Source organism: Gadus macrocephalus, chromosome 7 (assembly GCF_031168955.1).
Source record: "Gadus macrocephalus chromosome 7, ASM3116895v1".
Classification (NCBI taxonomy): Eukaryota; Metazoa; Chordata; class Actinopteri; order Gadiformes; family Gadidae; genus Gadus; species Gadus macrocephalus.
Genome location: NC_082388.1, coordinates 8,690,710 through 8,715,191, shown reverse-complemented (window position 1 = coordinate 8,715,191; position 24,482 = coordinate 8,690,710). Strand labels below are relative to the sequence as shown.

General features: G+C 44.0%; 1 protein-coding gene across 6 annotated transcripts in view; it reads right to left on the bottom strand.

Annotated features, from left to right (window-relative positions):
- The window catches only part of LOC132461346 (glucocorticoid receptor-like), a 77,150-nt gene that overhangs the window by 14,606 nt on the left and 38,062 nt on the right, over positions 1-24,482 (bottom strand). For 5 of the 6 annotated variants that reach the window (XM_060056422.1, XM_060056420.1, XM_060056418.1 and 2 more), the window contains 2 exons: positions 8,061-8,215; positions 136-162 (listed from right to left, as the gene is read on the bottom strand). In XM_060056422.1, the coding sequence (XP_059912405.1) occupies positions 136-162; positions 8,061-8,215 (182 nt within the window). The remainder of the gene's footprint in view (positions 1-135; positions 163-8,060; positions 8,216-24,482) is intronic. The other variant, XM_060056423.1, reaches the window with a different exon arrangement.

Genomic DNA, 24,482 nt, shown 5'->3' with positions numbered 1-24,482 from the left:
TTTACTCATTTGTTAGATTAGCTGCAGACATTAACATCTGAATCACATGTGGGAGGGGTTCCTGTTTTAAGTCAATCAAGAACATTACAATCAGCTGAAACTCTAGTTGGTATAATTAAAGGTGTATTTATTTACCATCTGTGTTTTGTCTCGCCCTCCATCCTTCAGCATAGAGACCAAACCGGAGGACAGCAAGGGGGAGAAAAAAGAAAACCATACCGTCACTACCTCTGCCGACAACAGACACAGTCACAGACATCATTTTATCATCACTTACAAAAGCAGGCACAGTTAACATGTATGAGCTTTACATAAAGGACAATTTTACAGAAAGAAAAGACTCAACAATGCAATCCCTTGCATGAGTCAATGTTTATCATTACTATCACCAGCACAAGGGAGTGTTTCCAGAAAGCGTGCTAGTAATAAGCCTCAGTAACACACGTCCAAGACGTGTGTTAATGTACGACCAGCAGTTGTACTCTGGTATGACCCTGCATGGACACCCCCAACACAGCTCAGCCTATCTCCGCCTCGGACCACCTCAGCCCAGGGTGTAGTGTGTTCACGTAACCTTTTAAGTTTCTCCTCCATTGTTACTTCATTTCTTTTGTTTGGAGTACACGTGGCTGACAAGGACATTTGTCTGACAGACATTAGTTAAAACTCAAGCTGCGTCTTGCATTTGGAAGATGCATCTGTATACATCAAGTTGAATAGATGTCATAAACAAAAAATAACTGTTTGGTGGGCTCGGCCCCACCAAATAGCGGGGCGTGGCCCACTCGCCTACCATTCACTTTATATTGGAGCGTGCTCACATGGGGCAAGGGATTCTTTATTTTAAGCACCTCCATCGACCAAGTGGAGAGCTCCCAGCAGCCGCCGCTGGAGAGAGGGCGGGCCGCTGGCTGGAGGTGCCACACTGGAGGCCACTCGGTCGGTCGAGGTCCTCGGTTGGCCGAGCTGTCACGTCTCAAGGTAATGCATAAATGCACGCGTATGTTTCTGTTTGCTTTTGACCGACCCAAGAAGAAGTTGATATATTTGTTTTAGCTTTTACCATTACATGTCATATTTTGAAATACATCTGTTTATAACCGTTTTCTGTACACTATATTAAATTTTGTATTGACAATGATTAAAATGATGAGTGACAGTTTGACGTTGCATTTGAGATCTGAGGACTAACCAGGTTCTCCAGGGAGATGAAAGCACCTGACAGCAATGGCTGAGCAAAAGAAGAAAAAAACGCATCCCCCATTATCACTTTTCTTTACGGGTTTGCCAGCAGTTGTATAACCAAAATGCATTAAACTCTCCCAGATGAATCATTACTACAACATAATTGTGAATGAGTGTAGAACATCAGGGTTAGAGTTAAAAGGTACAAGTATGTGTACATAGCAAACTAATCGCTTAGAAGGATACAAACGTTATACGGCCTCACCAACATCCAGAAACACTTGCATCCCTCTACCTTCCCCCCTGTCCTCCTGGTTCCAGGTTCCTGGTTCCTGGTACCAGATATCCTGCCTTGTTCAGGTATCGAAGAACTCTTCTCCAAACAGCAGAAAATGACTGAAGACCATTGGCCCGAGCATCACACCACCCTGCAGTTGGCCTTCTGCCCGAGTTCGGAGTTGTAGACGCCCTCATCCACCTGCTTCAGTGAGCCTACTCTCCCCTGGAAAACAACAGGCTGCACTGTGAGAAGGTTTGTTGACTCCTCCAGTGCCTTGACAACACCTTGACAAACTCCTGGATTAGGAACTCCCTGACGGACGGACCACCCGTTGGGGAGGCTGAGGGGGACGCGTGCCTGAGCCGGTGGTCAGCAGCACTGGAGCCTCGCCTGTACACATCCGACTCGCAGTAACGACTAGGGGAACTGCAAGACGTCATCGGACACCTCTGCCATGGTGGCGCTCTTCGTGTTGGACAGGAGACAGAGCACAGCGACCGCTGTCCACTTTGTGGCGTGGATCGGCCACCGTCTCGTAAACGGGCCACGACGAAGGAGATGGTTGTGGGTACTAGGAGGGAACAGCACTATGCTGAACCGTGCATTCCAACCTAGGGGAAGAACCGGGGGTTGGTGGAGGGCCACACCTGGAGAACAGACCTTACTGGAAATGTAGCGCTTGGTTGTGTACAGGAAGGGATGGAGCACATTCTACTTCGTGGGGAAGCAGAGGTCTTTCAATTTGCGAAGCAATATGTTGCATATCTTCTACCATTCCATTGTGGCAAGTGCAATTTTCTTAACGGTAATCTGTAGGGGCAGCAGCATCCAAGCTGGCAACCCAGAGCAACCCGGAAAGGACTGGACAGGGGCCCCTACAGTTGGTTGTGCAGCGAAGAAGGTTCCACAAGCTACTCCACATATTGGAAAATATCTCACACCCCCTACACAACACAATGGTGACACAACCGAGGGTCTACAGTCGGAGGCTCCTCCAGCTCTGCCGTCCCCGGAGGTCATCCCTGCCCACGGCACTGGCCTCCCACGAGGACTCCCCTCTGGGCCCCCCCCCGCGGCAGGGCCACTCACAGCAGGAGCTCCCATCCTGAGTGGCGGTGCACAATGCACATTGTAATTTAATTTGGATTTAAATAGCAATATCGTGCCATCTGGTACAAATTATATCGCCATTGTATTGTATTGTTATCTAAAATAAAAATAAAATATTTATATATGTGTTGTAATTCTGTTTTACCTCCCTAATTGTGTGTTTTTGTAAGTTTGTCATTTATGTGAATGCTGCTGCAACACTTAATTTCTATTTGGAGAACAAATTAAGTATCTCTATATTCTATTAAAGGAAAGTTTAAGCAATTATAAAAGGAAAACAATTATAAAATCTAATATCATTGTCACATAATCGATGAGCCTACCGCGATTGTGTGTTATTTTCAGATAATCAATTCATTACAAAACAAACTTCTACAGGAAAATTGACCTTTTGACCTTAGGCTTTGCCCATTTCGCAACGCAACAGTTTTTTTTGGAAGTGTAATGTCAATAGAAACTTCTAAACAAAGTGGATCCAGGAAAGAGGACATTGATGCCAATAAAATGGCAAACATTGGCTGCCTTAAGTCAAACATAACAAATACCATGTGAACTAGCATTGCTCTGATCGTATCAGCAACAGTATTTCTATGAATTCTGATTCTCAATATATGTTGCCAAATTAGTCAGCAATCCACCATTGTGTAACAGGAACCGAATCTGCCTATGACATATCTGCTGTGACCGTTCTGCCCTGCTTCATCAACTGTCTATTTGATCTTTGCTGTGTCGATGAATGGATTGTATTGTAGTGTTCATACATTTCTGCTGCTATTGTAATAGCGTAAAATAGTTGCAAATTCTCAATCAGGGACACCTGTATCCATAAAGGTTCAAAACACCTTTATGTATGGAAAAACCTATATCAGATTTACCTCTGTACATAACTAAATATCTCACGTGACTTGGAGTAAATTAAACAACATACTTAAGTGCAATCGCGAAGAGATCAGTTTTGTTCCCTTTATCGGCACCTATGGCCAAAGGAATTTTTTCCCTTGTACACACACACGTGAAGAGCGAGTCTCTGTTGTGGTAGTTTCCGCCGTACGGTCGCGGCTTGGCACGCCATGCAATTTCACTGTCTTGCCTTTGTAAAACCGAGGGAATAAAATCCCCCTTCATAACGGAGCCGGCTTTCTTGGTACACTGGACAAGGCGGGGCTATGCACAGAGAGTAGACCTCTTTAGAATCATTTGCATACTACTAATATTTTAATTTTTTTGCATGCAAGAATGTGCATACATCAGAGTGTCTACGCAACTTAATCTACGAATAAATTCCTTATTCGTAGATTGCACCATCTTTCCCCGTCTTCGTTAAGTGCGAGTGCATCACCTTCTCTAACATGATCAGCAGCTCGCGGATGTCACAGTCTCTCCAGTTAGAACTACTAATGTTGATATCGCTAAGTTGTCTCTGTTGTAGGGACAACGCAGCAACAGCTATACCAAAAAACCCTGTTGATTCTACTGATGTCTGAGCGACACCAATGTCCGCATATCTGGCATCAAGTGTGAGGGTTTGTTCATATTATTAATGTGTGTGTGTGTGTGATATCGGTATCAGTATCGGCCTTTAGGAGTTGAAAGTTATCGGTTATCAGTATTGGTTTAAAAATATACATCGTGCATCCCTAGTTTATGCTGTTAATTGATCTAAATACAAATCTTTTGAGATCCCTGAGATGCCCACTATAATTTTGCTGTGTAGTATATTGGCTCTCACAGCCTTCTTATAGCCATCTGGTCCAACACCTTGAATTACAGGGCTCCAGCGTGCGACCAAGGGTGCGACAAATATTTTTTCTAGTTCGCACTGGTGCACCTGACCCTGCCAGGGTGAAAACATGAATTTCTTTCGCAATCGCATCATCTCTCTGAGTTCTCCTGTGACCGAACTCACACTCATGGTAGGATCATATCGTGGACTAAACCAACAAGAGAAAGAGCTCGGTCGGTTCTTTGTGTTTCAATATTGGCAGCGACCTGAGCGCCAGAGTTACTGAAACAGAGAAAGAAAATGAACCGAGGTAGAAAGAACTTAACACATGCATGATATGTGGTCCTTTGGTCGCAAATGTGGGTCTATTTAATGATATGCGGCAATACATTAAAGGAGACATATTGTGGTGTTTTCCCAACAAGTAAAAAAACATCTTGCCTACCGCTATTCCTCTCTGTTTCAGTCCCTTCAGAATGCAGTTTCTGGTGTCTGTAGCTTTAATGCAAATGAGCTGCTGCCCATTTACCAATGAGCTGTCAGACTGAACCATAGCATGGAGGAGAAGGGATTCTTGCCGTTTGCGGACTCCTGGAGCTCTATATCTATATAATATAATGTAATAATAATAATAATATTATGTATGGGTATTTATATAATATTATATCTAATATCCCGGCCAAAAACTATGTGCTCCTCGGATGATATTATGAATCATAAAGACTGCGTCTGACGTCTCTGGTACTTCCACAACAAGCAAAGACTCGTAGTGGGGGATTTCTCGGCCATGGTTGAGAAGAATTGGGGGAAATTAACTTTGGAAGCTTTCCGGCTGCTCCGGCGGGTGTCCTCCAGGGGAGCTGAGTCCGGCGGCGGTAGCTCGGCGGCAGTCTGGCAGCTCAGCTCCGGGAGTACAGTCCCTTTCTCCTCCATGTCTCCTCCTCCGGACTGCCGCAGAAGCTTCGGCGGCAGTCCGGCAGCTCCGGCGGGGGGAGCTCGGCGGCAGTTCGGCAGAGAAAGGGATTGTAGGCTACTCCCGGAGCTGAGCTGCCGCCGAGTTCCCCCCCGCCGCAGCTGCGCGTCCGCGGGTCCACAAAATCTTAGCTATGTTCTGATTTGAGGGGATTGGCGAAGTGGGAGGTAAGATTCAACTGTGCCGAAACTGACTCGCTCGTTTGGTAGCTGCAGGCGGGGTACTTTCAGAAATGCACATCTCACTCAAAAAATCATGTACAGACTTTTTTCAAAGTTTGTATGCGTGTGGGAGCACCAGAGACCCACCCAAATCCCAGGAAAAGTGTTGTTTTCATAATATGTCCCCTTTAACAAACATTGTTCGCTACCAGTATTGTATACATTATCGTTATCGACTTTTGTTCATAATATGCATGTGTCCCCCCGTTAGTATACATTGCCATGGACTGTATTATGCGTTACGTGTTTAGTTTACGTGTGTTTAAACAGATGGGTGCACACAAGCGCGCCAAGCATTCATTCATTCTTTTAAACACTCACTGGCGGTAAAACTAGGTTTCCTCACGTTCAAATACTCATCAATCCCGTACACGATATCTTTGTCAAGAAAATATGGGTTCGCTGTACGGTGTTTGCAGATGCATTGTTTTAAAAGTACAACTTCTTACCACTGTTCAGCTGTTCTTTCCCAAATAATTTAACCAACGTTATCATTTACCCTGAAACAAGATTTTGTTTTGGAAGGCTGGGATATAACCTACTTTGCTTGAGTTTATTATTGTTATTATTATTATTTTAATGCATGGTATAGCCTACTACAGTCTTCATTCATGCAGCCACTATGGAAAAAAAAAATTCCCCACAATCCACAGGCTATACACTGCATGTTTGCGCTGTGTATAGCCTACTGGTGTGTAAGCTTATGTTGCAGTTCCGACCTGCCATGGTACGTCAAAATAGCAACCCCAACTGAGCTAACCGCTAACCGAATTTTTCGGTCAGTGGCGCAAATGCTTTTCGATCTGTAAAATAGCACCATGTATCATTTGCGCCAGAACACGCCTCTGCTTTTCGCCGACAAGCCTCTCAGGGCTCAAGTGTAGTGGGGTGAGTTGCTGCGGGGGGGAAATCCGCTTTACGTCGGGTGCAAAACTAGCAACGATACATGAGTCGGTGTAGAAAGTAAATTGTGCTGGGTGCAAGATAGGAACCATAGTGTTTGAGCACAATGTTGTTTAAGGGGTGAATTACCCTTTGAGCACAGGCCCTTTGATTTGGAAATGTTTTATTTTGCTAAATGTTTTAGTTTGAAATGCTCAATTTCAGTGAAGCACTTGAAACACTTTATTTTTAGTTTTATATATAATTGTGCCTCAAATAAAGATAAGCATTTCTCTACATCTTATTCTTGTTTAAAAAATCATTCACATTATATGAAAGTTATGGAGAGCAATAAAAAGGTGACCTTATGGCGTTAAACAGCGACGCAATGAAAAATTTGGGTGCACCTACATTTTGTGATGGTGCACCTAAAAAAAAAAGAAAGTTAGGCACACCAGTGCGACCAATGCAAAAAGTTAGTCTCGAGCCCTGAATTATGATCCCCATGCAGCCATAAAGGAATGTAGATTGATGTATCAGGTATCTTTGCAACCCCCCTCAAGCGCCTCTGTGTATACCCTTATTGGGAACTGTGGATGCAGCATAAAAAGCAACATTGATTAACTTCATCTAGGCTATTTGGATGTTTTTGATTCTTAAGTTTTAAATCATTAGTCAATACACTTTGTGAGGAAGATTGGCGTGGTTGAGAAGAATAATTACTGACTTCCCTATTTGGGTGCTCCGTTGTATATTCTAGTTTGCACTCTTGAGTGCATTCACACATTCAATAGTAGACGTGTCTTTTAGTTGATTTAAGTTTAATTAACTTCACTCTTGGAGTTGATTTACTTTCCATGCCATTGACTTCTTCCGAGTGAGTACTTTTTCTTTTATTTGGACCAAAATATAAAACTGCTCACAATCCCACCCTTGAGTGGAAGGAAGTGGGTGGAAACAAGAAAATAGAGTGACAAAGATGGATTGAAAGAGAGAATGACGAGCTAAAAGGGAAATGCTAAATAAATAAAAAAAAGTAAAGGAAACAAAGTGTGGAAACATAAACATCAAAATAAAATAGGTAGCAGGAGGCTATTCCGATGATTCACTTCCTGGGTGCTTGATGCTGTTCCAATAATCAGACGGCCCTGAGCCCATTTGACCCCAGGCTATGACAAACACACACACATCAGCCAACACAAGATTTTCTCAACACTTTGGACTTTTACTCTCACTCGCTGGGAGTTGATGTTTAAAAGGTAAATGGGTTAGTATAAACATGTTATCGATGTGTCTCCTTGCTTTCCACTACTTTTATTTTTACTTTAATTAGTATTTTTGTTGCTCAGTTTTCTTTTTCTACTTTTAGATCTTGATTAAGTTGCTGCCACAATTGTTCCATTGCACAGGAGTCAATCCACCAAATCTACGTTCCAGTGCTCTTAATCACGGAGAACAACACAGAGAATCTTAATGGAGTCACAAATCACAAACATCAAGGTAATATTTTGCTGTTGGTTGAAAGTATAAAAACAATAATTATGACAATAATAATGACACCATCACTCCCCAGGGTTGGTGATCCAGTTCTGAGCTGTATTCAGTAGGAGTATGTGGACTGTTTGTGTGTGAGCTTTGTGCCTTTGCAGAGTGTGTGGACATTGTGGTGGAGGTGGGGGCACGCACCTTCCACGGCCCTCTTGAAGAACACCTTGCAGCTGCCGCAGGTGACCACGCCATAGTGGCAGCCAGAGGCCTCGTCTGAGCACACCAGGCACGTCTTGTGGGCCGCGCCCGCTGGCTTCACCGGACCTCCTCCCTCTGTTATTCTGGAGGACGAGCTGAGAGGAAGAGAGAGAGAGATGGTTTCATTGATTATTTTTGAATTTTTTTGTTTTTGTTTTGTTTGTTCATTGCATTGTTTCATTGTTTTTAGTTTTTTTATGCTATTGCTTCAGCAATATTTGTTAGCAATAATTTTCATGCTCATAATGTTTGATTTTCAGAGATCTTTGTTGAACCACTGCATTGGAAAACTCACAAAGAAGATTAGAAAGGACAAACTAAAAAAAAAAAAAATAGGTTGATGGGTTTTACGGTTTTCGGTTTGAACAGTGTTGTGACAGTGAATGAACGGTGAAGAATGAAATCCCCATCATCTCTCATTACACAGACAGACAGACAGACAGACAGACTAAAGTGACTGACAGTTACTAGAGCAAGACAAGTGTCCCAACAAGTCAATTCCATCTTAGAGGACAAGGCACAGATAGAAGGTGTTTGGGCAAGGATAGTGTAATAGTAGTCCCAGCCAATGTGCAAAGACTACCTGGATTTAACAGACACTTCATAAACACAAACACTGTAACAAGCGTTCGCTAGACCATATAAATGTTCAGCTAGTTAGGAATCAACCATAAAGCCTCAAACATTAGATCCTAGGTACAAACATAAACAACCCATAAACATATCCGTGAATGCCTTGATCCTTGAGAATATTACAAAGAATAATTAAACCATCTATAACCACCATCCAAATCCTTTTAGCAAATATCGAGAAAACCCTTAGAGAATGTGTGGAAATCAAAACGCGGATTCAAGCCCCATCTTTAGAGGTTAGGAATAAAAAGTATCGTGAGTCATCTACGCTCTCTCTCTCTCTCTCTCTCTCTCTCTCTCTCTCTCTCTCTCTCTCTCTCTCTCTCTCTCTCTCTTTGTCTATAATTAGCCTAAGCCTTAGCCATAGTCCTTGAACCGTGGTATTAAGTTTAATAGCCGCAAGACTACCATTTTGGCAGCTTTCTCAACGACAGAACCCCCCCCCCCCCCCCCCGGAAGTGTCTGCACATATTGCAATGCCAAAAAACAATCATTACACAATGACGTAAAAATACACAAAACATACACAAAACAACATTGCCCAAATTTCATAATCTGGGGAATTCCTTGGCTTTTACAGAAAGCCTTTAATCCGGCCTCCACTACTCATGTTTACTTTGTAAATCCAACACCTGAAGGCAGGGGGCTTTATGTAATATGCTGGCCCTATTGCATTGACATGAACGGATATTTCCCAGTTCGGGTCCGGTCTGCCCTGGTTTGTCTGTCTGTCTGCTGTGTGCCCTTAAAGCCTGTAAAATACAGCTTGGGAAGCAAATAACATGAGCAAAAATTGGCCCTTTACATCAAGTTAGTTTCCTGGCATGTGGTGAGACTTAACATGAGACAGTCTCTCTTTCTCTCTCCCTCTATCTCTCGCGCTATATCTCGGCCTCTCTTTCTCGGCCTCTCACTCGCTGGGAGAGCCTGACCTAATTTCAAAGCACCCAAGCCCCCGCGGTCATTGGAAAGACGACACTTGTTTATGGAAGTCACGCAGAGAAGAGGGCAGAGTGAGTCTGTATGTGAGTGAGTGAGTGAGTGAGTGAGTGAGTGAGTGAGTGAGTGAGTGAGTGAGTGAGTGAGTGAGTGAGTGAGTGAGTGAGTGAGTGAGTGAGTGAGTGAGTGAATGAGTGAGTGAGTGAACGAGAGAGTGAACGAGAGAGTGAGTGAGAGATAGAGATGGAAGTAAAATGGACCTTTGAGTTTGTATGGGCCTACGTATTTGTGTATGTCTGTGTCTGTGTCTCTGTGTGTGTGTGTGTGTGTGTGTGTGTGTGTGTGTGTGTGTGTGTGTGTGTGTGTGTGTGTGTGTGTGTGTGTGTGTGCGTGTGCGTGTGTGTGTGAGTGTGTTTTAAAGATAGAAGAACCATCCATGTTTAAGTGATCATAAGTACCAGTCAATCAAGTCAATCATCAACGACAATCACACAAAATCCAAACTCCTAATGAAATTAAATATCCGTACATCACCGCTTCATTCCCTAAAACCCCCTGAACCATCTGTTTTTTCAGATGAGTGTCATCATGCAACTTCTGGCAATTACAGCCTCGTGTGTAACATTCCTCTGACATGCTGGAACAACACCTACAGCACATCATCAATAGACAGCTTAGTCCGTCCACCAGCCACACTAGCTGTGTCCCTCTGTGCTCCGATCTGGGCTCCTCCTTCACTTGCCCTTTCCAAGCAGCAAACATGATGCAACTATTCAAAGGCTATGCTGGCTAGTGCTACGGTTGCTATTCTAAGGCTACAGTGGCTAGTGCAACGGCTGCTTTTCTGATAAACGGCTGTTATTCTGATGCTGCGGTGGCTAATGCAACGGCTGCTATTCTGATGCCACGGCGGCTAGTGTCATGGCTGATACACTGATGCTACGGTTGATAGTGCAACGGCTGCTATTCTGATGGCACACGGTTCTGTACTGAGGCAAATCCTCTTTTGGTCATGCGCTCCGCTCCAAGAGATTCCTTGAATATCGATGGATTTGAGGTAGCCTATTGAGTGTTTGTGGTCTGAACATCGATCACAAATTTCGAGTGCCCTACACGCATACATGTGTGTCCCTCTCTTTTACCTCCGTCTATCTCTGCTGTGAGCCAAGCACAGCAGAGTCAGACACACACACACACACACACACACACACACACACACACACACACACACACACACACACATAATAAATGCGTTCACAATCATTCCAATGTGCATCCATGAATTAAATGGGAGACACATTTATGCTTGACAAAATCCGAACCAAACACTGCTGAACTAACGTGATGCTGGTCACGACAAACTGCCTTCACTTGCTATTAAATATGTGCGGTTACCTTTATATACACAAGAGAATGCCAACTACAAAACGCTTCCTATTAACTATAACTATTTTCATCAAGAGCACATGATTGTGTAGGCCAGTGGAAGCTTTTTGGCTTTAACTAATGGATCAAGTTTGCATCTGCTTCCACACAAATAGTTTTTAACCGTCTTTATTCCCGGTGAACGTGATCGCTCTCCCACACTGAGGGAGTAGTTGTTTTCAGGGGCTTTAAATCAATAGGCAGCACTAATACTCAGTTCAAATATGCAGGACGTCCATTAGACATTTAAAAAAAAATAACGGTATGCTAAAATGGATCACCAAATATCTATAGCTTATTTCAACAATCTCCTTCGACTCAACATGCATATCAGGGGACCATAATGTGACCTAAAGGGCAAACGTGAGAGTGTGAGATTTTGGGTGACACTTGGAAATGGCTGCGTCACGGCGCATGCTAACCCAATCAGCGTGTAGCATTACACCGTAGAGCTGCATTAGGCTATAGGAGCTGCGCTGGTTACAGCCCCAAGCGCCAGACTCTGGGTCGGCCTAAAGAGGCTGTAGGCTGTCAAAACATGTAACATGTATCATATACTGGGACAATGTTAGATTTAAGTCAACATCGTGAAGCCGCCTTACAGAAACCTCAACAAAGGGCACATAGATAGCATAGACAGACTAGGGAGGCACCCCTTCCACTTTTCCCATTCTAAGAGTTCTGTAAGTATAGTACTTACAGAGGACTTACAGTACAGTAGTACTTACATTTGTGTACTTGCTGATACAGAGTACTGATTTGTGTTTGTATTTAATAATACCATTATAGGTTAAACGGCCAGTATTTCAGCAATTGAAGAATAGTTTTGGGCTGAGAGAGAGGGGGGCATGTTATCGCCATGGTTGCGGACCACGGCAACATTGTGATACTTTTTAAGTACCGTCGTTGTGTACGAGTGATATAATGAGCTATGCTGTGTATGAAATGCGTCACACACTGTTCCGATATACCATAGGCTCAGACGGAGCTTCACCATCCACACACACCGTAACGGTATAAAATACGTTTCAGAGAAGCTTTTAGGAGAAATATAGTACTTGACACCTTTTTTCTCTAAATTGGGGACTTATTTCGGTAACAGTGATAAAATAGCACAGATTACTATGTTAACGATCATATAAGACAAATTACTACTTAAAAAAAAAATAAAAAAAAACTGTTTTGGGTTCACTGGCTCGCTATGTTGCGTAAAGTCAGGGTTCGAGTTATGATTCCATCTCTGTGGGGGTCTCTTAAAAAAAATATATATATATCGATCCTCAAGTAAATATGTAAGGGATAATGCATAACACTGGCGATCACGGCTGTGTGTGCATACAATGACCGCTGTCAAGGAAAGTGGACTTTTTGCCTCTGATTCACGTCTTTCGTATCCAGGGACAGACTGGGATCAAAAAAAGGCCCTGGCATTTACACCCACCAGCGGCCCACGGGGCCGCTGGTAGGTGTAATAAGCGGGATAATGCTTCAGGTCGAAGCAAGACACCTCTGCTGCCCGGTTCGCCCTGTAAGGGCTTATTTTCCCGATAATGACAGGCGTTCTATACATTATCCCTTACTTAACGTCAATATTACTCTGTATGTGGAAAGGAAAATAGCTTTATTTGTAATTAAAATATTATGCTGCTGTATCTTCAGAGACCCCACAGGTTGACTTTGCCACAACACAAAATAACATAATGGGCAAATGATCAGCCTATGAAAATAAAAAATATATATAAGTAAGGTAATATTCCCATTGTTCAGTTGTACCAACATATCCCCTAAAGGCCTCCATCCCCTTTAAATGTTGGATATATCTGCAGACCAAACGGCTAGAGCGAGCTGGCCACCCAGCCCTGCGAGTGAGGGAACCATGACCAAAGCCAAAGCCTAAACCCAGGCTGTCCTGACATGTGATATAATGCACAGCATTAGTGGCTGTGTGGCTGTTGTTCCAACGTTCTTACACAATGGAAGTGCATCAGTGAACCTGTGGTGGACTGACCCCGTCACATGTGACTGCCTGAACTTTCATGGGCAAAACAGCCCGCAAACCCCCCCCCCCCTCTTCATTGGTGACGTTGTGTTCTTACGGAAGGACGCAATGGGGAGAACAAATTGAATCATGCCGATGCTGTCCTTTAAGTGCCTGCTGCTTGTGGAGGCTCCTCCAGAGCAGTTATTTGATAAAAAAATAAATAAGTGAATGACTGAGAGAGATTAGCTCTCTCAGTCGCAGTCTCGTTTCCTCTTTCTAAAGTGTCCTCACACTCTCCCTCCCCATAAACAACTCTATCCCTCGCTCTCCCTTTCTGTCTCTTTTCAGTCCGCCTTGATTACTCACGCCCCCCTCCACGCGCCCTACCCCTTCATCCGCCACAGTTATATAATGTCCCCATTACTGCTGCTGTTGCCATTGACGCCCCTCAGAGGGAAGCCTCTCGGGCCAATCAGAAGACCCGGTGGGAGGAGCCCCCTGGTGGACGTCAGGCAAGTCACGGGGAATGTGCGCCTCACCTACCCAGAGACAGGCACGCACACTCCCGACACACATATCCTGTGATCGTGCGTCTGTTTTAGAGTTTTAGAGTCCGCACAACGCGGGTGCATATGTATCAGTCGCGCGTGTGTTGTTGTGAGGCCCAACTTCCGCTCACTAACTCAATGCTAATGTTATTCCCAGACAAGACGCTAGGCCCATGCAGGTGTGTGTTCTATGTTATGGGTGGGTCGATGCATGCGTGTGCATGTGTATGGGTGTGTGCATGTGTATGTGTGTGCTGTGCGTGTGTATGTGTATGCATGTGTATTTGTGTGTTTTTGTGCTTGCATGTATATATCTGTGTGTGTGTTTGTGTGTGTAAATGGAAATGGAAATGGACTGCATTTATATAGCGCTTGTCTAGCCATTGGCCACCCAAAGCGCATTACAATATTGCCACACATTCACCATTCACGCACACATTCACACACCGACGGCGGAGTCAGCCATGCAAGGCGACAGCCAACTCGTCGGGAGCAGTTAGGGTTGGGTGCCTTGCTCAAGGACACCTCGACACTCAGCTAGGAGGAGCCGGGGATCGAAACAGCCACCTTCAGGTTACCAGCAAATCCGCTCTACCTCCTGAGCAACTGCCGCCCTGTGTGTGTGTGTGTGTGTGTGTGTGTGTGTGTGTGTGTGTGTGTGTGTGTGTGTGCGTGTGCGTGTGCGTGTGTGTGTAGTCTGCTGTTCAATGAATAATTGAGTGGAGCCCTTGGTTGTTAGAGAGGCACCCGCAGATATAAAGCAAGCCACTAAGGGATTGTCCATGTATCCATCCCTCACACTTAAGTTCCCATTCTTTCTTTTTCTCCATGTCCTTTCTAAAACACATAGACACGGACCACATAGATGCACAAAGGCACACTTTGAACATCCACATTAGATCATCAAGGGCCATTAGCAAAGCAGAACGTCTCTGCCATGTTTCTCATTCCCACTGTGGCTGCCAGTCGAGCAGGCAAGAAAGCAAGCAAGCTTCCATTCATTCATTCATTCATTCATTCATTCATTCATTCATTCATTCATTCATTCATTCATTCAGATGCTAAAATAACCTTGGACGGGGATGAGGGACTGCCGGCTCTATTCAGGAGCCATCACTTCACTCTACTCAAACAGAACATTGGCGCCATAAAAACAGAGCCGAAAAAAATGACCAATACAATTCGCGGGATAGTTGACCAAACAACCAACACTCAGAGAGTCGACGTCCACCATGGTGCAAACAATGGTCGAGGGTGTGTTGAATGACCAGAGAAGTTTAACAAATGAAACCTGCTCGGTTTGAATTGAGTTGCAAAAAAACGAATCAACACAAAAGAAAAGTCTGAAAAAAGCAGAAAGCGTTGTGGTGATGCAACGCGACAACAATGACACTGGAGGCCACTGGAGGCAGCGAGAAGCCAGCAGGAAAATCCTGGAAACTCAAGTCACTTACTCACCGACGGCAGTCAGTCCAGTATAAGTTTACGGGTGCACAATAACAGTTTCCCCAAGACTCTCCACAAAAGCACTCGTTTCAAAACAGAGCAGAGAGAAACACTTTTACGTGGATGGATGGTTCACCTGAAACACTCAGAGACCAGACTAAGATAACAAAGAAGGACTGATGGGTCAGGGGGAGAGTGTATGACCACGACAGGACATGCAATGTGACTGGAATGTTATGCGAAAATTAAATTAATGATAATCATGAGCACATTTAAGTTTAAGGAACGATGCACGACAGTATCCCGGGCCTCAAGCAGGGAAACATAATGAAGTACTTGGCCCCATTTCTTTGCTGTTTTTTTGTACTTTTTCTTTTTTTTAAAGGATGGGGGGGGGGGTTATGTGAGGTCACATGAATGCTGCTTTGTGTGTTGGAATTCAAAGCTTTAAAGGAAATAAAGCTTTGAGGGCTTAGCCGCAGTGAGCACAACCCATGCTAACGCCACAAGCTGTTATGTTCAGTTGACATATAAACGGACTGTATGGATGTAAGAATAATCTCTATCTGGTAAGCATGTAAGCATTATGTTTGGATATAGTCCTATCTATCCATGTGGACAAAAATATATAAATAAAGAAAAACGCATAGCAATCTTGGATTTAGACTCGCAAATCAGACGTTAGATTAACACCTAACGTTTGATGGCTGACAAACTATATTCCGGGGGAATTAATTTCTTTCGCCTCATTTTTTGATCAATGACGTCGCTGGAGGCGGGGGTCAACCACACCAGGTAGGCTGGCCACCATAAACAGCCTTATTATAGATCCCATTATATCATGCTTTTTTAGGGTTAATAATTGCATTTGGGGGTACTACTAGAATAGGGTTACATTCCTGTATGTTAGAAATACCCCTTTTTATTCTCTTAATGTTCATTTATGCAAAACCGATTTTAGCGTCTTTCCATAACGGTCTGATTTGTATCTTGTGGTTTTAACGCCTCGTTTCCACATACGTAAGTTTTTCGTATCCGTGCTTCCATAAATTTACGGAAGGAGTCGCTAGTGTTTTATGTACGAACATGAATTTATTTACGGACAAAAGATGGGGGAGCGTATGATAATGGCCGTTTTTAGGAGACAGGTACTTTGGAACATGAGGATCGACATATACAGAGATAAAAACAAAACCAACCAGGCTTGGAAAGAGATCATGTTTTGTGAAAAACATAAAAACTTTCATACGGTATGTTTTTCGTATCCGTGCTTCCGTAAATTTACGGAAGGAGTCGCTAGTGTTTTACGTACGGACATGAATTTATTTAAGGACAAAAGATGGGGGAGCGTATGATAATGGCCGTTTTTAGGAGACCGGTACTTTGGAACATGAGGATCGACATATACAGAGATAAAAACAAAACCAACCAGGCTTGGAAAGAGGTCGGCGAGGAGTTTGGCCTGCCAGGTACTTACATGTTTTGTGAAAAACATAAAAACTTTCATACGGTATCTCCGTAAAACGACGGCGAAAGTTACATTTTTTGACTGTATATTACGGACATACCGGAAAGAAATTTTACGGAGGGGAGGAGTCTCGGAGGAAAAACTGACATTACGGAGAATCACATAGGAATGAATGGACTTTCGGTCGGAGACGGTTGGATCGCATACGAGAATGTACGTATGTGGAAACGAGGCGTAAGGCCCCCCTTCCGAGTAGCCTAGTCTGTTGCGATTGGTCGAACACTTTGCGCATGCGTCTGCAAATTCAGACCCCGAGAAGTTGTAAACATTGCTGGTAGGCGGGAGCGAGGACTTAGTCTGACGTCACACTGTTACGGAAGTGAAGTTTGAGCGCAAATGTGCCGTTTCACACATTTATTGAGGGGCTTCCTCGGTGGGCGCGAATATAATACTCCCCCTGGCTCCGTCTAAGATTTTTCCAGCTAAGCAGACGTACAACATATACACATGTCATATAACAGTCTAAAGCAAAGGGAAAGGTCGAAAGAGCATGATATCACCCCTTTAGGTAGTCCTTGCGTTGGCTTCGACCATTCAACCCAACGAGTTTTCACCAGTAGAACGTCCTCAGTAACAAAACAGGAAACACGGTCCAACTCTACCCATTGCATTTGCTTTTTCAGCCCCATAAGTTCTGCTATATCATGAATGGGCCGCATCCCAGATCGACTGGGACAGTTCAATATTTACATTGTATATGTCTGGAGCTGCGATTTGTGTGTTCACAATGAACCTGCATAGTGTACCCTTTTTCTAAGAACATCACTTTTGTTAAAAACGAAATCTCAATTTGCAGTCCTGGATTGACTGGGCTGTGTGGGTGGATCGGTTTGGCTCTCCAGAAGACTTTTTTGTTGAATTATTTTGAAAAAATAAGTGATGGCTGCAATGGAACGTAACATAGAGTGTAGCTTTAGAATTCAAACTGCCAATCAAAATGGGTTACATGTGCAAATCTAGTTAAAAAAGGAAAGAATGTGGTTGGGCTGACAAGGGAAAAACTTTTGTGTACAATGTTCAGCATGTTTCCATTGAAACACGTTAAGCCGTGCAGGGAGCCCTTGCTGTGATCAGGCATTGTAGCAGAAGCAGTGCCTCTAAAGGGGCACTCTAGAGCCCTGAGAGGGGCAGAGCTCAGGCTGCTCTACTAATTAATTGAAGAAAACAAATTATGCCTTGGTGCGTTTCCAAATTACTGCTCAGACCTTTCCAAAAGTATTGTTCATGCAATTCTGTGGGTCATTGAATCTAGAAAGATGTTTTACAGGGTCAAAAATGTGCTTTTATTTATTAATTTGTTTTTATTTCATTTACCAGGGGCAATGCCTATTAATCAAATTTCAAATTTCCACGTAAATTTAAACATGCCAGAGGTAGCTTATGAGCTAATTTTCATCTGTAATCACTGGGCAGGTAATCACAAATTGGTGGGCTCATATTACATACATACAGGGCTGTAAACAAAATACAACAATACAAAATAAACACATTAAACACATTAAAAAGCAATAGATTTATGAAAAACCTGGAAGAGTTAAGGCAGATGAGGTAGTATCATTTCTCATGATTTCAAGTTTGTTTTGTTTGAGTTTATGTTGATAAGCCTACTCTTAAACTCTCTCTCCCAGGTTTAACCCGAACTGGATAAACCTGTATTGTACAACACAGGCTTTCTGGGAGTTGAATCCCACAGGAAGTTGAGACATTGAACCACCTAAATGTCTTTCGAAAAACGAACTGCTATAGTCTGTTCCTCCTGGCCCTCACAAACATACACTCAAGGCTGCCGCTTGGTGGAACAGAAGTTGACCAAGAAGTTAGCTTCCAATAAAAAAAAAAAAAACATGGCGGCTCAATTAAATCCACAGCTCTTTTTGAAATATTCCTTTTTGTAATGCAGAAAGAGTTAAGGTAAAGAATTAAGTAGGAGCAAAAACCAATTATTATGGGGGTAGTTAGGTACGCCTTACACGTTGATGTAAATCGGTTTACATTAAAACCATTTGCAAAAATATGGTAATCAGAAAAATACATGCATACACTTGTGAATTTGGCTTGAATCTCGTTAGCCTAGAGACATTATATATGGGAAAAAGGAGATGAATAAATGACGTGAAAAAATAGCTCATTACCTCTCAGACCAAAATGAATTGCTGTGCAAATCTCTGTTAAGTGGATGGAGTGAATGAGTTTTGCCAAAGAAAATAAAAGATGTTGAGATTTAGATAGAAAGGTAAGGGATTGGTGAGGGGAGAGGCGTGTCAGAATGGTCACAAAGCCTTTGCACAGCTGGCATCGGCTCAAAGAAATAGAAAACACTAACAAAGTAACTGACAGGTTTCAAACAACAGAAGAATGCGTTGCGTGGATTTGAATTCTTGTTTGCATCAAGCAAAACAAAAGCCCAAACTGGATCAGGGCCAGGGCACTAGGGCTAATTGAATAAGGCGCCCTACTCAATTATGTTTTTATTGATGAAGACTTTGGCACAATGGCAATAAATCCCACGGAACAGCACTAGAAGAATCGAGAGGAAACATCTCCCCCCCCCCCCCCCCCACCTAACAGAAAGATGAGATGTCCTTTATCATCGTGGTGGTGTACGTCGTGATCCTTCTGCAGTCGTTGGTACCTCTGAGGCTCTATCAAATAATTGTGTATCTCTGGGATTTAGGCTACACAGTTGGGAACGTACATTGCGGAATCCTGAAGAAGCGAAAGATAAGAACCTAAAAGGCATCCCAAGCATTCGCTTCCCTCCCTCTGAATAGGCTTTGTATAATAAACACATTGATCGGTACACTGCAAATCCAAACACACATAGAAAACCCATTAGGCTTGTTGGAAACTGTTTATACCAACAGGTTTTGGTTGGGATGCAAACCAATTCTTTTTTTATAAATAAATAAAAATGATCTGTGAGAGGCATAATTATATTTAAGGCAGCGAGTGAGTGGGAGGGGAGAAAAATACAGATAATATGTGCCGTAGCAGCAAAGAGAGCAGCAACGATGGCTTGGTTTAGCGGTGATTGCTTGGGCTCTGCCTAATGGAAGGCTACATTAACATACGCCCACATCCCCGTCTGCGCCATGATTAATGAAGTTTAAGAGGTGGACCGAGTGCAATTGTGAAAACGGGAGAAGGTAGTTAGCAGAGAGCGAGCAGCCTATGCTATAACCGCGAGACAAAACATATGACATGCATTACGCATTAAGGAACACACAACTTCATGGTTAACCACGCGGTCAAACAAAATGGCTTCTTAAGTTTCAGCCATTACATGCATTGTCACAAACGCCTCGGCTCAAAGGCGTTGAACATAGGGAGAAAGACACCGTCGGATACATTAATTACAATAATCTGTATTTATTGAAAAGTATTTCCATAAATCTAAAGGAAAGTAAAGAGTCATGCACGTCGGCATTACACATGTAATGCATAACGCAAAAAGGCATTGCGATCCGCTGCATCCAGCCCTCAAAAAACGTCTAGCCAGAGCCGATCAGAGAGAGAGAGTGAGGCCACAGGAGACCGGCTATAACCCGACAGCCGTAAACAAGGATGGCTTCGATTCCCTCATTAGCGGAATGCTAATGAGGGATGCTCATGTCCAGATCCTCATGCAGGTCAAAGTGCACAGGACAAGCCCTAACCAAAGAAAATGAAACAATACGCCTAGAGCCCAAGAGCACCTTACAGGGAGAGGGAGGTAGGCTCAGGGCACGGAAAAGCTGGGGCGTCACATCACTCCCCCCTGAATGACAGGAGCCCACTTCATGTGCTTCGGGGAAAACATCTCTAAATCCCAATCAACAAAACTTATTCTATGCTTGAACCCAAACCCAAAAAATACATACATTTCCAGTTTTCCACACAGACATAGGCCTAAAGGAACACCCACACATGCTGCACATTGGCACACTGGACCGACAGCCAAACAGTCCACACAGTCTTACTCACAACCTTATTACCGCCCCCACTCTCCCGTATATCCGGCGCCTGGATACACGGGACACCTGAAGCAGAACAAGACACGAGACAAACAGACGGACAACCTCCTCACTCCAGTCCCTCCGGGGCTCGAGAAGGGGCGTCAGCCATTACATTCTTCCTGGCCTCGGATGTGCCGAATGACAAGGCTGCATGGCTGCAGAAAGAGTGCCCAGCGCATTAAGCGCTGATATGAATTTTGGAGAGAATGCATGGGAATGCATGGTCCTACCAGACCATCGTACTTCATTTCATTTGTACGGAAGGTCTGGAACTGCTCAATTGACAAACGTTCACTCACTTGGAGGCGGGTGACTGTAGAGTGCACGTTTTAAAATGATTGGATCTGCCCAGTGCCACTCGGGATCTGCCATAACGAATCGCATCGCGTTTGGTCGTGACGTATGTCATGCGACGGGACCTGCCGCAAAACACGCTTCGCGCACGCGCAGGCTGTACACAAACAAAACAAGATGAAACGTGAAGATGTCTCTGAACGATAGCTGCAGGTTTTGTTCATCTGATGTAATAGTTCAAGGAACAGTTGTACATTCTAAATTAATATTCGACGGTAAGGACAGAGATAATGTTTGTGGTCAACTGTCGACGCTGGGTCTTGTCATTGATTGACTGACTGACTGACTACTCATCTCTGACTACAACTGAAACTGGCGCGCGACCTAGACGTCATCGTTCTCAGCCACTCCCTCTATTCGCTGATTGGACTGCCAGAAATCGGGCTGACATGGAATGCATTTACATTAAGCAGACCCAGACCTAGTACTGAAGTGAAATGAAAATTAAGTGGAAGTAGGAAGGTGGGCGGCGCCAGGCTATGAATGTGAGGGGATTGTGGTCTGTAAACACCACAACAGGATGTAAGCCTCCCCGCGACATAAACATAGAAATGTTGTAGACTCCGTATCAGCGCTAAAGCCTCTTTCTCGAAAGTTGAATAGTTCAATTGATGTTTATTGAACTTTTGTGGAAAAAAAAAACACACTGGTCTATCAACACCAGCGTCGTCCTTTTGCAGCAAAAATGCACCAACTCGACTGGCAGGAACCTGTAACAAAAAGGGCAGTCTCGGCGCAGCCAAAACCAGAGCAGAGGTCAATAACAACTTTGCATTTTTGCTGCTACCCTCGGAAGACCACAAATATTTGACAGTGCCTTCCAATAAAATCGGTCAACGGGACAACAACTGTTGAGAAGTTGGAACAGAAATTACTGTTACACTCAGCCATACCCAGGAAACGCATCAGCTCTTTCTTCATAGTGGGAGGGGGGAACCTGTCGATGGCCAACACTTTTGCCCTAACTGGTCGCAACACCCCCTGCTCTACCACCTTGCCCAAGTAAACCACACCAGCCTGTGCAAATTCACACTTCGCAAGGTTTATTGTCAAGTTGGCCGCCAACAGCCGCCAAGCAAAGCTTGAAAGGGGCTCAGATGTGTATTCCAGGTGTCTGCATGACAGACAGTATCATCCAAATACACTACACCCCTCCAACCCTAAAACAACCCTGATCATGAGTCGCTGGAAGGTTGAAGGGGTGTTGCGCAATCCAAAACTCATGCTGGTATATGAGTAGAGTCCAGACAGTGTTATAAACGCCGAAATTTCTTGAGCTCTGGGGGTCAATGGCACTTGGTAGTAGCCCTTTAATAAATCAAATTTGCTCACAAACCGAGCACTACCCACCTGGTCCACGCAACCTTCCATGCGGGCTAGCGGAAACGATTCAACTTTTGTTACACTGTTTACCTTCCTATAGTCTGTGCAAAACCTGAACGAAGAATCTGATTTCTTCACGAGCAAACAAGGAGAAGCCCAGCTGGAATAAAATTGTACGGCCAATCCATTATCCAGGAAGTACTGCACACTTGAGTCCAGACTTTTCCTCTTGTCAGTTGAGACACAACAAAACCTTTGAAGAACTGGTTTCGCGTTTCTCACCTCTATATCGTCTTTGATGACGCTGGTACAGGCCGGCGTGACAGGATGAAAACTCAAAAATTAAACTTTTCAGTTGTTGGAATTTCACTATTATCTAGCCGAGCATGCAACACTGCATCATCAGGCCCAAACACACCATCCTCAGTTGCCACCAGAGACATGTTGGGTGTGGCCACCCCCACTGAAAACTCTTGAGAAATAAGGCTTGAGCAGGTGGCAGACATGGCAAAGCTGTGATTTGCGTCTTCTTTCAGGAGTTGACAAAACATAATTTGTTTCTGAGACCCGGCGGTTGATATTGTACAGGGCTAAGTCCTCAAAGATTGAACCTGGTATCGGCCGCAAGGCAAGAACTTGATCACCTGGCCTAAAAGCCCTTACCACTGCCTTACGGTCATAAAGTTCCTTCAACTCCTTTTGAGCACCACCCAGATTTTCGCTCGCCATTTTCCATGGCAGGAACAGCTTGCGACGAAAACCCTGAACATGGTATTTATGTACCAAATCATCCAAATCAAGGACAATGTCAGAAAGGACAAAGCGTGGCATTTAATTGCAGTAGTTTTGGGAGTGGAGGGTGAGTACATTAGGTATAGGATTATCGCGTGATCTTGTGATCTGAACGCGCCCGGTGGAAATGCACGCAGGGCAGAAGTCGCAGCCGTTCCGTGCCGCAGCCATATTTTATAACATCTGTCATAATGGTGGTACTTGGGGAGACCAATATTTTCTGTGGTGGTAGGCGGTATAAAAAGAACCACTGGTCTAGCCTAATTCACCGCACGTCGCTATCAAAGCCAACATGGGCCTTAACACTGCTTAAAGCACACAATTACCTGATCTAAATGATCCCTGACGAGCCCCTGTGTGTCAAAAACGACTTGGCTCAAAGTATTTCCATAAATCAAAAGAAAAGGTAAAGTAAAGAGCTGTGCAAGCCAGCATGACACATGTTATGCACAACGCAAAAAGGCATTGCGACCCGCTGCATTCAGTCCTCAAAACGCGTCTAAACAGAGCCGATCAGAGAGAGAGTGAGGCCACAGGACAGCGGCTATAACCCGACAGCCATAAACAAGGATGGCTTCATTTCCCTCATTAGCGGAATGCTAATGAGGGATGCTCATCTCCAGCACCTCCTGCAGGTCAAAGTACACAGGACAAGCCATAACCAAAGAATATGTAATAAAACGCCTAGTGCCCAAGAGCACCTTACAGGGAGAGGGAGATATAGACTAGGGATGCACCGAATTTTCGGCCACCGAAAATTTTCGGCCGAAAATGGCCCAAAAGCGCATTCTCGGTTTTCGGCCGAAATACTTTTATCACCGAAAACAACACGGCCGAAACTGAAATTTGTGATGACGCAGACAAAAAGCGCGGCCAGCACACGCTTGTCTGGATAAGCGCCAATATGTCTGCGGTGTGGACGTTTTTCAATGTTTCTGAGAAAGACCCACTTATAGCGATTTGCAAAAATTGCAATGCCTTGATTTTAATGAAGTTAGTACACAGTCATAGGCATAAATGCAATGGTACTAGGGTTGTGTTAACGAGTATCAATGGTATAAACTTTGAAACTAGGTCAACCGCCATCTTCTCCGTCAACTCTCCTCTCACACTCGGTGACAGCATCTGGCAGCGCATCAACGGCGTTGCTATGTTTACCGGACTTGCGTGTTTCAACGCTTTACTAGGTAGCCTATCTATTAGGTTTGTATTAGGGCTGTCAAGCGATTAAAATATTGAATCGTGCTTAATCGCATTAATGTCATAGTTAGCTCTTATCAACATGGAGAAGTGCATCGGCTTGCCTTGTGCAAATGTTTTTTTATTGATAACAACATTGGCATATACTGATCAAAGCAGGAAGATACAAAAAAAGCCTATAGTGCAATTAAACGATGA